The sequence below is a fragment of the Rhopalosiphum maidis genome, chromosome 3 (genome assembly GCF_003676215.2).
Source record: "Rhopalosiphum maidis isolate BTI-1 chromosome 3, ASM367621v3, whole genome shotgun sequence".
NCBI lineage: Eukaryota > Metazoa > Arthropoda > Insecta > Hemiptera > Aphididae > Rhopalosiphum > Rhopalosiphum maidis.
In genome coordinates this window covers 51254145-51270730 of record NC_040879.1, presented here as the reverse complement: position 1 = coordinate 51270730, position 16586 = coordinate 51254145, and the positions used below count along the sequence as shown (strand labels likewise).

At 29.3% G+C, this 16586-nt stretch overlaps 1 protein-coding gene across 1 annotated transcript in view; it reads left to right on the top strand.

Annotated features, from left to right (window-relative positions):
- Positions 1 to 1579: 1579 nt before the first annotated feature.
- LOC113558497 (ARL-6-interacting protein 1 homolog) overlaps positions 1580 to 16586 on the top strand; it is a 74253-nt gene continuing 59246 nt past the window's right edge. Inside the window, exon 1 of the mRNA XM_026963967.2 lies at positions 1580 to 1754. Coding sequence (XP_026819768.1) covers positions 1605 to 1754 — 150 coding nt within the window. The 5' untranslated portion in view covers positions 1580 to 1604. The remainder of the gene's footprint in view (positions 1755 to 16586) is intronic.

Below are 16586 nucleotides of genomic sequence, written 5' to 3'. Positions count from 1 at the left end.
ATATAATATCAACTTGACGTAAACAACGAGAAGATAATTTTATTCGCAAATTCTTGGTATTGATTAGTTTTACAGATAGAAAATAATATGACGTGGACCAGACTGCAGGCGACGCACTCGTCTTGATGTGTAGGATCGCAACGCATTTAATAAAATATCGTCGTTAAAAAATTATCATGGTCTATAACTGCACTGCAATATTCAGAAAAATAAAAAAATGTTAAAAATAATAAATTTAAAATGTCATTCGAACTATCCAACGTTGACTTAACAACGAAATAATATCTGTTTTCAAAATCATTAACGGTGTATAACTTAAGTCAATATTTTGGAAATAGTTTAGGTCAATTTACAACATATTTTTGAAGTGAAATTATTTCGATTTTAGGCGTTTTTTGATGTTTTGCACACATGTGCAAATGCAACACGAATGCATAACGTTTACCACACGCACGGCTGAAGGATTCAAAATAGACTTCACAATAAATTCAAATATGTTTTCAAAATTATTATCGAAATAAAACTCTACTTAGTACATTGGTCTCTATTCATCTGCTCCAAGAGACGGTGCCTAGTGTAAAAACACTTAAATACGTCTTCTAGAATATCATACTAATACTATAAAAGTATATTTTTGCTTTTGGTTAATTATTTTTAATATTATAACTTATAAATTATAAGTAACTTGTAATTATTTATTATTGTTGAGCTATTATAATAAATTATACTATAATCTTGTATAGAGTACTGTAAATATAATTATAAATTATCCACGATTCTAAGTACCTAACTGTTATTTAAAATACTAAGCGTATAATATCTCATTCTTTTAATTTGGACATAGCTCGTTTATAATATAATAAATAGTTAATACGCCAGCGTTATAAACTTATAAGACATTTGGATTTTTCATGAGCTTCGTTTTATTTTTCCTTCTTAAAATAATAAATTAAATAAAACTGTAATATCATCGACAACTTATCACCTATTAACATAAAGCGTTGATTTAATTTTACTCAAATAATGACAGTAAATCATTAGGAATTAATAGATTTGAAAAAATAATAATCGTGTACATTATCCTATCAATATCGCTACTAACATTAATAGTCTTTCGAAAACTTTTTTTACTTACACGAAACGTGTAAAAAATGCGTTTGTTTTATCAAAAATAGTGTAATATATAGTACATTTTTTCATTTATCTTTTTTTTTATTAATAGATTACAATATTTGTCTCACTTCAGTTAGATATTAATTGATATCTATAGTATAGTTTTATCGGTAAAAAAAAACTACTATCATAAAATATGTCTGAATAAAATAGTAAATAAGTAAGCTCATAATAATAATTAGTATAGTTGGTGTGTGTACACGTACACGTAAAGAAAAAAATAATAACAGTCGCAGACACGCGTACGGAATACATTTCGTAGGAGAATTTCCGTGTTTCGCATTGCTCCGCGGCCGTCCTGTAAAAACAACACAATGCTATGTAATTGTATTATTTGGCGCCGGGCGAAAATAAAAAAAAATTGTACCCACCATAAAAAGTAATAATTATATTATGTGACCTACAACAGAGCGAAAGTTTTCCGCGCGAGTATGTGTCCCAGAGATAATGGACATGAAATACATTTTGTCCATTTCGGTCATTCGTTTCGCAGAGATAATGATGGCGTATATGATACACACATGCACCAACACGCATTTCAAGCCAAGAGGAAAATAATATATCGATTTTATATACTGCAGGTTTGTATATAATATGATTATTTTAAAGAACAGTGATTCGTTAAATCTGTTAAACGATTAACACTCGTGTTTTCGAAAAGTTTTTGGAGATTTTTTTTTTACTAAATTTAAAGTCGTAACAAAACAACATTTTCGGAGAGAAAAAATGTTTTTTACCACTTTTAATTGTTATGATATTTTAAGTTTTTATTTTTAAGCACATTATTATTATGACAGCATAACATATTTTTTATTTAATTTTCCAAAGTTGAATGTTTTTCTGAGAATTTCAGTTAGCTTATAAAAATTTAATTTCGTTCCTGTAGTTTAAAGTTAATTACTCATAAGTATTTAGAGTTTGTGGGATGAGCTAGGTTAAGTTTCACAAGTGCGGAGGGACTCGGTTCATCTAAAAATAGTTTCAACAACGTTAAAATACTTTTCCAGAAAACGAATGTTTACTTTAAAAAGAATCACCTCGCATATTTTAATATCATTTCGGGTGTATTCCGTACAAACTTTGAGAAAGCTTACATAGGTAAAATAGATAAGTGACTAGTGAGCGGAATCGAAAACAAATTTATGAATTGCGAAAACGGGATTTTCGAGGGCGCCCACGGGCCACGGTAGCTGTTTCATTTAATTTCAAACATAATAATATTGTAAAACCGGACACACCACCGCGATAAATCGTATATATTTAACTAAAACCACTAAGCCCGTCATCAGAAAATCTACGAACATTTCGTGGCATAATATCATATTAAATTGTAGGTTGAAAGACGTACAGAGAAATCCATGTCGCATTAAAATGACAATCATCAAACGAGTGATTAAAGTTATACATACCATCCCGAGTGTCCTTATGAATCACATATTAGCAAAATGAAAATTAGGTTCTTCATCGACATCGATCCCACGCAGATGTTACTAATCATATCTCAAAGTTTTTAAGGAAACCAAGAAACGCCTCGTATATTACATTGTGAAACCCAGTATCGGTCTGGCTCATGAATGAACTCCCGGCCCATTCATTTTTAGTCAATCTCAACGCCCAAAAATAACTTGAATTGCCTTTTAATGCGCGAATGCGTCGCTATAAAATAAAAATAAAATTATTTTATTTTTAATTAAAAATAATTTATCATTTCAAATTTATTTTTTATCATGACCAGTAAAAATGAAAATAAATTTTAAAAAAAACGATAATCAATACAATGTCTTATTTAATATATTTTATTTTACAATTTGTACACATACGATAGAAAAAAAACATACCTTATTGGGAAAAATCAAAAAAAAATCTATTAACATAAAATATAACGTTAGTTAAGTAATGTATATTAACAAATCTGAAATCATTTTAAAATTAGTAAGAATTATGTTATTATGTTTTAAAATGTTTGCCAGAGTATTTTAACCTAATATTAACAATTTAATTTTGTTAATAAATTCAATTTCCTACTCAACAGACAGACAAGGATCCAGATATTGTTGGCGTATATAGAAGATCTGTGTATAGTTTTTAAAATATTCGTTTATACTTAACTTGTGTACATCGAATTAATGTAATAACATAATATTTCAAACGCTATGCACATCGCACGGTGTGTTGAATTAAAATGATTTAAAATTCCGTCCCATAAGCAATTTGAATTGTGCATTATTTCATTCGGCTATCGGCTCCCGATATTAAAAAATAACCAAGATCGCACGGCGACCACCGAGTAGTTAAGTGATCTAAAAAAGGATGTCCAAAACCAAAACTTTTACTGTGTTGTGACTTACAGTTTTGTTTGAAATAATTTGCAGACAAGTAGGTATTTACTGAACAGTATTTTTTTTTCAGACACAAAAAACCCACACACTTTTAATAAATACAAAAATGTACTTACGGTTTTCTACATTATCTACGTATTATACGGATTCGATTTACCACATGGCTTTTGTAGACCTCGTAATTTTATCTGTAGACGTATATCTCGAGATATAAACGATAAAAACTTGACCTTATAATAGGTCTTGGAAGTAGAAAATATAATATCAGTTCGTTTCAGTAATTCTGCAGTTATCAGTTAGATTTTTGTGTCGTGCCACTTGTGTTTTTTCTCGCAGCTTACCTACGAATTTCACCTATCGTATTATTACAACTTTGTTTATTTTTTCAATTAAAATTATGGTAAGCGGTCACATTGTACGGTCCATTGTTTAAACTGCATAAGGCGGACACTTAGTACTATTATAATAGTAATATAATATAATAGTATATATTTATGTTCATAAAGTATATACTAATGTATATAATTATATACCTAAGTGCTAAGTGTGTATAATATAAATTATTAAAATTAAAAATTTAAATATAAACAAAAATAATATCAATAAAAAAAACTATGTCAAAAACGAGAAATAATGTTAAAATCAATATTATATGTGATACATGGAATTTAAAAATTCAAAATTAATTCTTTGCTTTGATGCTGGTTATATAAAGTTAATAGCTTATTATTTTCACTAGTATTAGATTTTTGCTTCTTATGTAGCCTATTGTCACATTCGTCCAATTGTATTGCTCGCAAAATGATACGGGTCGTCCCCCCCCCCGGACGGTCCGAGTCGTTAATAAATATTAACTCTGGTTTTTTTTTGAGTAATCAAGTGTATCTATTTCTATGTAATATATATATATATATATGTATTTACAAAATATGGGTCGAGTAAAGCGTCGATTTGTGCCGACCAGGCTTAAATAAGTGAGTCGACACAATCAGGGGGCGCTTGTGGATAGTCGGGTGAATACCGGACCCTATATATAATGGGGCGTTATAGTCGGCCTATAATTAGTACAAATATCGGGGTGGAGAACCGGCCGTCGTCGGTACAAGCTTAATTAAGCGGTACTCCGACGGCGAACCTGGACCGGGAAGCCTAACTTATAAATGAGTGCCTTGTCGGGTTGTGGGTGGCTTGTTAGGTGGTGGGTTCTGAAAAGGACCGTTTTCAAACCGTACGGGTGGTACGGGAATCGCCGTCCGATGTTGGCGTCAATCACACGTCGAGGATTTTCGCTAAGAGTGTGAACACAACCATGTAATCCCTGAGCGGTGTGATTTACGATAGCGCCGTGTAAATTTGCAATTTAGGCAACTTCAATGCGTATCTAGTCGCCGCGAGTCGTCGGCCACGTCGGTCGTGGTTATGGGATCGCTGGCGGACGTTCGTCGTCGACGACAGCGCTTGTAGTTGCCTGTATGTTCGCGGAGTAGCAAGTCTCGATGTTCTGGTCCGCGGACCGGTCGTTGACGGTGGCTTGTAAGATCGTCGTATTCGTTCAATCCAAATAAATTTACTGGTCTTCCTGGCTTCTTGATGTTATATTGAGTTTTGAAGTCTTGAGACTGGTTAAGTGGAAATTGGAAATTGGAGTGTCGATCAGTCGCAACGTGCGCGTATATAAATTGTTTGCTGTACCGACTAGTAAACCACTCAGTCTCGTTGGCCTTCACAGTGCTCGGCCGTGTTTCGTTTTTTGACTTTTGTGCTTTTGTTGTTTTTATCCAATTGTTTTGTGAATGGTATCAACGGATAGGTCTTGTCATCCCCTATCCGTTGATACCATCCCTAATGTTATTTGATCATATCTTCGTTGTCTATTTGTCCGTTATTACTGCCTGTATTTGTTCGTTTCACTCATCATTCCCCAGCCTCTGTATCATGTGTTCTATACATTTATTATTGGGTATGATGGTACCCAAGAATAGGTGTTTTCCTCCTCTATTCATTGGTGCTACCCTTGTTCTTATGTGATGATTTCGCTTTTTATAATCTTGCGCCAAGTATTTTGTCCGAATGGCGGCCTCTGATTGGTTGTTTACACCGTATGTTATAATATGATTTAATAACTCGTGTGTTGGTCCTGAAAAGGACCGTTTTCGTATAAGTGTCGTAAATTATTCCGTAGCAAAAACTGTCCAAAAACTTGGAAAATATATAAGATACATAAGATACTTAGATTTACCAAATAATATTCAAACTTAATAAAACTATGTTTATAGTAGTACAAAGTGTCCGTGTTCTGCAATGTACCTTTTTACCCGAACGTACACTTGTTTCCCATTTTAATGCTCGACCGTACAAAGTGACTTAGAACCTAAAATTATATAACTAATAGCAAAGACGTTAAAAGTATATAGAGGTAATCGCCCCGTTGAAAATATTTTAAATACAGATTTTTCTGTCTAATAAAACCATTGGCATAATTCGGTTAGGTTAGGTTAGGTTAGGTACTAAAACTGTTCCACAATATTCATAATTCATATATTATTTAAACTTAATCGACTGTTTAAACTTTAAGTTAAATTGTTTGTTTACTGTTGTATTAGGAAAATATTATAAGATTATTGACTAATTCAATATTATTAAGGTATTGACTTAATGAACCAATTGAAATTGTTTAAAACAAGTAGATGCTAAAATAATTTACATTAATTTACTCGTATTAATGTTTTGATCATAATTCAAAATTGTAAACACTGGCAAGGACACATAAAAAGTAACAATTCTTAAAAAAAAAAGTAAAAACACGGTTCTATATTGATTTAATAGTTTTCATTGTACCCACCGACTGCACAAGTCGATTTCACACAATATTATGACATGTTAAAATTGAAATATTTTATATTAATTATATAGTATTTTGCACTTTGTTTATATCGTATTCTTCAATTAAAACAAAAATCCGGATGGAGAGAATATTGTACATATCACGCAGCATAAAAGGATTTTATTTTTATTTTAAATTGAAAAAATCAGTTATTAATAAATAAATATTATAAATTACCTACCTGTAAATTTCAACGATTTTAATCTGTTGTATAGACCTAGATTATTTTACTGCATTATGCTTCAATTATTTTATTAATATTTAACATAAATTACAATAATGTAACCTACCGTATTTTAATACTTTTAGATGAATATGGATGATCATCTGCCTGCTCGAAAAAACATAAATTATGAATTTAATTATATTTTCATAAAATAATAATTGTATATTACAGTGTGGCGAGTACACACCGTACCATAAACGCATTAAAAAAAAATATGTTTTCTCGTATAATTATTTATTTTGAATTTTAAACATTTTCAAACACGTATTCTGAATATTATGGTTTTTTTCGTATTTCCATTTTACATTTTAATACTTACTTTTTTCGAAAAAAAAAATGCATTTGTGTTTAATGTTTATGAATTATAAAGCTAATGCGGTCATCAAAATCATACATGGTGCGAACACAAAAAACCCCATACCTAATAGTTTTTATTGTTATTACCAAAATGTAAATGTATAAAATCAATTTACTATATTTGTGTGTATGTAAAATATGATAAAAAGTAGGTATTAATAATTGATTCATGGCTGAAATAATTATTTTATATACAAACAATATTGTACATTAGGTAAAAAAAAAATTTAATAATAATATTGTTTAAGGAATTGAATGATTCAAACGTATTTGAATACAAAATAATAATATTCTTTACAAGACTGCATAATATCTTCGTATAATAAGTAATATTATGTCTACTTTTTTTGTATTGTGTTGACAATATTAGTATAAGTACCTATTTAATTTTAATTAAAATATTGGCTTGCGTGAGATTAAATCAAAACTAAATTAAAATTTATTTAAATTAATCTTCAATGATAATATATTCGACATAGTTATATTGTATAAAATCAATCAATAATTAAGTTAATATACCCGGCAGGTCACTTGTGGACGAGTTAAGATTATAAATCCTTTAAGGTATAAATTCCTGTAAGTACGTTATCAATTGTGGTAAGTCGATTTTTGAGTTTTTCTTACATCATTTTTGTTTTTTTTTTAATTTAAATAGATACTATTTTTCATAACACAACTTTTTTTTACCATGACTTTTCTATTTTTTTTTTTTAAATTGTGCAATAATTACTTCAATTCGTATAGAAACATTTTGATTTACAAAAACTCAAAAACTAACTTAAATAACAAGCTTAGTTGTGTAAATTGATCACTCTGTTATAAGGACAATGGGTTGGATACACATTGGAGTGGATATAAAAAAATAACATTTTTTTTTTTCAAAATAAAATCGACAATAACTGTAAACTTAGCAACGTAAACGGCGTGGCGGTGATCGGGCACAAACAGGCGGTAATAGTTATTGTCTAGCGGTAGTAGTATATTATATTACATGACACATACTTAACTGGCGATCATTCATTCGGTAAAGTCAATCAATCACAAATGTAAACATAAATAGTATTGTATATTATGGGCTACACATATATGTTTGTAATAATAATCAATGCGAAATGTTCGGCCGGCAAAAGAAAAAAAAAATAATAAAACAAAAAACAATACCCACTGGGTGTAATTATAATGGTATTGTGATCCACCAAATATAATTTACATAATGTATTATAAAGAATCACTTGTTTTCAGTGGCGCGAATCAGACCGAGTCAAATGTGTAGCACATTATAATATGCACCACCACATATCGGGACAAACTATGTGGTAGTGTAAAATTATTGTTCTGCACCACCAGAAAATCTAATATATCATGCACATTTCAGTGTCATGTCCGGGACTACTCCTGGGTTTATAAAGCGACCTCGAAGAAACTGGCACAGTCTGTGGCCCAATTGTTTATTATGCAGTTTCGGTTATTTTGATTAAATATAAAATTTGGCGCTACAGTAGTAAGCTAAAATTTGCTCGTAGTGGTTTTAAATTAAGGTTTTAACTTTAATATTTTGTGCGAACAAATTAATTTGCATTTTAAAACGTATACATAAATTTGTTTACTTTGTTCATACTAAATATGACACAAAATGTAAGCCCCGATTTGCTTCGGCCTAAGCGGTTGTTGTCGCATAGCCAATCTGACCAGTCCACCCTTCCGTTTTACTCACAAAGTTTACGGTCAATTAGCAAAATGTGTTTATATTTTATACCGCCAATGGTATATTTGTGATGTAATCTACCTGTTAACTTTTATTATAATAATGATCATTATACTGTTAATATTGTAACGAAACCACACAACATCACGAGGGGCATAATATAACGTATGATTTGTGGCAATTGTGATTTTTAGCATTGTAATCTTTCTATTATTATGTAAATAGATTATTTTAAAAATACTTTGTAAATTTGTACCATTTTGACAAAAATGAACATTAGACACATAAAAAAAATTATGTAAATACGATACGATATTTTTAAAGACTTATAAGAACTAATTGGATGGGATCTTATACGTTAAATTATCAAGCTTTTTGACAAAGCTTGAACATTTTTATTAAAACTTAAAAAAAAAATAATCTTGTATCAAATACCTACCTATAATACAAATACCTTAAAAGTAGTTTAACTATTTTGACGATTTTATTGAGTATAGAAAATAGTAATTTAAGTTACAGTAAAATGTTTCGAGTTTCTAAAGTTAATACTCTGTGAGTTGCAGTAAAAAAAACCTAAACAAAATAAAAACGTATTAGGAGATATCGTTTTTTACGCATGATTATCCAATTTCATCAAATTTAAACTTCAAATGCTCTAAAAATGCATTTGTGCAATTGTGCTCACTGTATTTATAACTCTTATAAGAAAGACTTATACGAAACCTTATATTAAACTTCAAAGTATATATATAAATATTTAAAATTTTATGAATCGTATACTATAAAAATTTACCAACTTTCGTGATTTTGATGAATTTTTTAGAAAAATTGTGAATGCTTAAAAAATTATCTACTGTGTATTTACGATATTCATTATGGTTTTTAAGAAAAACCTCGGATAAACCTTGTATTCAATTTCCAAGGTTTTTACTCGTAATCAAACATTATATCATATACCTAATACCTACATGTAGATAATATACATATTGTATAAATCTATTAAATAAAAAAAATATGAACATTTAAAATATCTATAAATATTACAAAAAGAGTAAATATTTTAAAAATTATGTTATATCCAATAAATACAGTAATAAATTAATAAATATTTATTTATTTTTAAAATTCAAGTCTCTAAGGTTTTATTTTTGAGTTATAACAATTTAAAAACAAGGTCTTTCTTCGAGAATAGGTTTTGCGTAAAAATATCTGTTTTTTTCCTAATTTTTATTTATTTTTTCTGATTATTTTGAAAAATACTTTTTTTTTTTTTTGATTCTCCAAAAGTAAAAATAAATCTACTAAATTCAATTTTCAAACATTAATCTAAATAATCACGCTCAAAGTTTAAAGCCTATTCATTTTTCTATTATCAACTTTCAATTTTGTTACTTATTCTAACTTACATAAAAATCTAGTAAGTATACATAATTTAAAAAGTTGTTAAAAAAAATATTAACACAATTATTGCAATCGTCATTTTTTGATTAAAGTCATTATTCATTAGTCATTAGTAACCAAATATTATTATTTACGTAACATAATATGCACTATATTATACCGTTTAATAAAAATGTAAAATAAATAATTATTTATCAATTCTAAAGCCAAACAATGTGTCTGATACATCTTATTAAATTATGTTTTAGCAGGTACCTACTAAATATTAGTAAAATAAAACACAAATTCGCATTTGTCAAGATATCACATTATGTTTAGGACAATATTACACACACACACACACACACACACACACACACACACACACACACACATATATATATATATATATATATATATATACACACCGAACCAAAACACATTTTTATATTAGATAACTATATACATAGTTATTGTTTTTTCAATCAACCAATAAAATTATGCAAAACCGTAAAAATATCGGCCTTAGTCATTGATCTTTTTTCTATTTTACCGCACAGCTGCCTTTGTCTATAGATGTACGCGTGTATAATAATAATAATATATAAATGGACATTTTTTTTCTAAAAAGAGTTATCACTCATGTGTTCGTTCAGTAAGGGTTGACAATGAAATGGAAAAGTCTTTACCACTACTCCACAAAACATTACACACCGTCGAAGTACACTTTTGGTCGCTTCATTTTTCTTATTTTTTTCCCCCCATAAGATTGCTTGAGGACGACAATATATTTCCCTTCCTCTCGCCAACCACAATACCATACCTATACTATACTATACGGTCTATGAACGATGAAAGTTCGATGGCAAAGTCACGGCGTGAATAATGTTTATAATTTCCGTTTTAAATGTAATTCGTATATATATACATAATGCCGTACAGATATATTACACCTGCTACAGTGCACACTTTTATGTTACGAAAATATTTGTATTGCAAACGAAACGTATATAATATCAATATGTATGTATAGGAAGTGTAAACTTTTCGCAGAACGAACAGCACAACGTATGTTGTAGTATAGTTAAAGGTCAATTCGGTTACCATAAAATATGATAAATGTTTGTTCGATAGGTCTTAGCGATAAAATTACTTGTTCAAAAAAAAAAAAAATAATAATAAAATACTGTAACATTACAAAGATACCTCATCCGTGAGCGGCTTATGCGCGAATTCGGTTTTCAATAAAACTATAATCTCATATACTATTAAAATAACTTCTCTTCTGAAAGTCTTTCGACACGAGTGCAAGTAAATGGAAGTACGGTAGTAGTAGGCCGATATAGCTTATTATTGCAGTATTCAAGGGCGTGCCTAGGGAGGATTTTGGTGTTCACCCCCCCCCCCGCTTAAATAAAATAATTTTTAATAAAAGTTGTACATAATATAATATATATGCGGAAAAATATTGAACCCCTCCCCCCGAAAAAATTTCTAAGCATGCCCCTGGCAGTATTATTGTTATAGCTATTATTAGTATATTTATTACATTATTGCGTCCATTGTACGCTGCTATTATAGTAAAATTATTTATATAATAATTATATCAAAACGGTCTGTAAACAATACGGGATAATATTTTAACAGCTTGCTGCGTCGTAATAAATATAAAAGTATATAGCGATAAAGTTTTAACGTCCCGATAAATACGTATTCCCGGGGAGAGGTAAATAATTGAGTGTAATAACTATTAAAATGTAAATTTTTTCGAAATAAAGTGTTTATATAATAGCCGATGAGCTGCAGACCGGCGTTTAGAATGTTATTGTTATTTAGCATACTAAAAAACAATTTTCGGAAACGTATAGAAACAAATTTTTTATAATTTGAACACATAGCGCAACACCGTTACGCGGAATACTACATACCGTAAAAAATGAAAAAGTATATAAGTAACGCGTGTAAAGCAGATTATAATATTCTGTACACGCGCACACGGCAGTCAATTTATCAGCTATTAATCAACATTTTTGGCATACAAAGTATAAAAACGCGATCATATAGCGATTTTACACTCAAAACACGGTTCTCGGAAGCAGAAGATAAAATGTCCATTGTACAATACGTAGTATGTAGGTAAAACTGGTGCGCTGCACATGTTTTAGAGTCTTAAAATATTTTAAAGTTGAGCTATATTAAGATTGAAAAATTTAAAAAATTTCTCTACGCTGTGTTTGTATACTGTTTTCGGCATAAACAATATATAATAACAATAAAGAAATAATGAAATTTGTTATAGTGTTTGCACACGAATAAAGTTGGTTGTTTTTCTTTGACGCTTCCAAATAAAACAAATATTTTCCGATTAAGAAATATTATTTGTAAATATTAAAAATAAGATGTTTAATTATGGAAATTTGGGTTTTTTCACAATCCTGCTAAAAAGTTGCGATACTATTGAGTGTTTACTTTGGTTTTGTTTGACTGTGACGATTGTTTTTTATTATTATTATTATTATTATTTATCAACAGAAGAAGTGCGTTGGAAGCTTCGAGTAGCCGTTCTACATAAATTCATTTAAAACGTTTTATGGGCAACGGCGCAACGCTACATATAGAAGAAATATCTTTTTTCGATTGTCTCGTATTGCCAGAATTTCCGAAGTCGCGAGGTACGCATTAGTATAAAATCGTTGATTAAAATTTAAAAAGTTATAGCAAGATCAATAATATTATATGCCTCCATTTTCTCTTCTCAGCCGCTTCGATTAAAATATTTTGGCATTAATTTTTTTTTTGTTTTTTGTTTTTATTTCATCTCGATACTGCAAGCCGTTACCTAATAATATTATCAACAATACCGCAAACTGAAGCAGTGATTTTTCGAATAATACAACTAATCGACAGTTAAAAATAATGAACATAATTTGTTTCGTTTTACGAGTATTATACGAGTGTAGTATGTACTGCTGGTAAAAATACCAAAACAAAAAAAAGCTGAGTACAAACCGATAATAATAGTATTAAGATGACGTGTGTCGGCCCACCCACATAATATGGTATACCCATATTATAGTATAATATCGCTTTAGATTGATTACATACAACGTAGACGTTTAATAGTTTTTTTTTAAATATTAATTGTTACATTTTTACGTAGGTACCTCTGATTATACATTTTAATTGCATTAAAAAATGTAAATTTTGATTTGTCGATGTTTTTAATTTTGTATTTGTTGCCTGACGTATGACATGCTATAGTAATATTATGCGTAATAAAACATTTGTCATTTTTACTTTTATTTGAATAACGAACACGCGTCAGCATAAGTAAATATTAAATTATGATATTAAACGTGTAGATGGTTCTGCCATAGTTATAATGTTATATACATACTTATATATTCATATATTTATACACAACCTTATATTTGATCTTCAATAATTTAATATTTTTCATAATCTTCTCGAATAATTCCTTCCGCCAGTTGCAATACTCGTGGTATTTGTTAATGCGAAATTCTTGGATGATTTTAATTCCCCTTTATAATATGTTCTAGTTATCGTTGTAAACATAATAATTCACTACAGTATTATACAATAAACGTATTCTATCATATTGTTATACAGTACATGATATATATTATTATGTATTTGTCTGCGATGATAAGTATTTAACTATAAACACGGCAGTGATTAAAATTTAGTGGCGCGGGCATAGTACATGTTAAAAAGACACATGCAAAATAGTTTTTTTTTTGCCCCTATAAAAGGAATTTTCCTATTTACACTTAAAAAGGACCTAGATGCCCTTTATGTTTATATTGATAGCTTATAATATCACTTACTATACTTTCATGTTATATTTTTTATATAAAATATAATTATATATACGTACAAGTTTTAAGTTTATTGATTTTATGGTTTCAGTATAAATTACTTATAAGTAACTTCATATTATATCGTCAAGCGTTAGCTATGAAAATTGTCCTTTTTTTAAAAAAAATTTTCAATTGCAAAACAGTTTGCAAATTTTCGTGGTTTTAACAAAATTTGAGCTTCAAATAGATGGATTTTAATATTTGTATACACCTAAATTTATGTGAGATTTTGTATTATAAATTTTCAAGACAAATGCATATCTTAAAAATCAAACTAAAGTTTATACTAATAAACACTAAAAATTATCAAAACATGTTCTTAACAAGAATATATGAATTCTATATAATACGGTAATATGAAATTTGTAAAACTAAAATTCAATACAAAATTATGTTTTTGAACAGATTTATCGTTAGGTAATTAAAAATATTTACTCAGATAGTGTCATGTGTTACCTTTTTTCTATCCGAAATCCAATAAGGCCTTAGCTATACGTATAAATATTATGATAATTATAAGCATAATAATTGTTGTCATCTACTTGTAAATCACATAATTTTCTTCAGAAAATTCTCAACTTGGAAATTATTTATCACAAGTAATTACGTTTTATACGTAATACGCGTGTAATACAATTTATTAATTTATTTAAACTTAATGCTTCGCCCCATGTTAGCCCATTTAAATACGTTGTAAACATTTATTTATTCGTCGGTGTGTGTTAATGTAATAGATCGCGACAAAAGTTCCATTTAAGTATTCTTGGAGAATTACTTGGGTTTGCTAACCAAGAGAGATTTTGGATTAAGGGATTACAGTGGTAAACTTGTTAAGAGATATTTTGTAAAATGTTTTGGCTTCTTCAAGCACGGGTTGGAGTTTAAAATCAGTATGGAAATAAGCATTTACAAAATAAGAAGATACGTTAGAAATTCTGCGCAAGACTATGTCTAGAAAGTTTGAATCTTATTTAGATTCCATTTTTCACATTATTCCACAATTGGAGCTAGTAAGTAAAATTAGGCTCAAACATTGATTTGAAATCAGAAATTTTTTTTTAACGTTAAGATAATTATTTTTTACAGACTGTTATTGTAGGTACTTATTATGCTAGCCACAGTGAAACATTGGATTTTATTATCAGTTTCAGTTTCGACACCACATAGAATAATTTGGGTTAATGATATATTTGTTGTAAAAATTTTGATGGGCTTAAAATAAAGAATCAATTTTTATCTCAAAAAATCCATACTTCGATATGTCACTTATTTTGATAATATTTTAAACGCCAAAAAAAAAAAAAAATATGACATAATATCAAAATAGAGATTTTCAGGGATCACAATTATATTATAATGTGAATGTTGTGTATATTTAATATAGGCTTAATATTGATAGGTACAGCCAATTATGATTTTTGTAACTCGGCCGGTTGGGTTAGGTTACCTTTCTATACCTAAATATCTATCCCCGATTTTTAATTATATTTTAAAACCGAAACACAACTTGATAGAATTTGATTTCTAAAAATCTAAACTATGTCAAACACTGTTTTACATACCTAAACGCAAATAGTACAGGATCGGGAAACGTAGTGACGCGAGCTCAAATAAAAATACGAAAACCGTGTATATTACACGCATCTGCCCTAGTATGATGAGTCTATTACAATTTAAAGTGCCGTCGTGTCGATTACGAATTGATTATCGCGAACAGTCGTCGGGCGTTTATACGCGTCCGCGACTGCAGCGGGACATACAGGCGGACAGAACAACGTAGGTACCTATATATATTATAGTTGTAGATATTGAATAATATTCGCATACTCTGAACATTACATAATATATGGGGTGGAGAAACGGATGTGTTTGATATTAACTTAATGCATTTACCCGTTATCGCGTCGACGTGTTCGCAAACATAAATTTATTTTATCTCTCAGCGTATATTAAAATAAACATGCAATTTTTTTTTTTTTCAAATAGTAATTTTATAGAAACCGTACGCAGCTAGTCCGAAAACTTTTACGAAAACGGCAATCTACAAACAAACGTATAATTAAGTGTGGGTTTCGGAGTGAATACCGTAATATAATATTTACTGTATACGTCGTATCTATACGAATCTCTATATATAACTAAAATGATTTTACTTTGTACTATATAATATAATATTAAATCGACTTGTGTACAATAAATGCTCAACGAAGGTAAAACCTGTGCAAGTCAAATGGTTCAAAAGTGTTTGGCCGACCGGCGTACTTACCAATAATAACTTACTATCGTTTGTACGTAAAAATCATCGAAAATGAGTATATACAAAACGAGCACGTTTTAAATTAAAACAAACGTCGCGAAAACAATAACATTTTTTGCTCTGTCGGTGATGTTTAGAAAGTGTGCAGAAGCCATTGTTACAATTTCTAATAAAGACGGATTAAACGAAAAACACAATTGACGCGGACTGCAATCGTAAGCTCAAGTAAAATCGTCTTTCTACACAAAACGAAAAATATAAAAGCTAACTAGAAAACAATTCTGATTTTAAACCGTACGATAAGTGACGCTAATATCTATAATATATAGCTTACATACCGTTACAGAGTTGCAATTATTGGTATAATCGATAAATCATCACGTT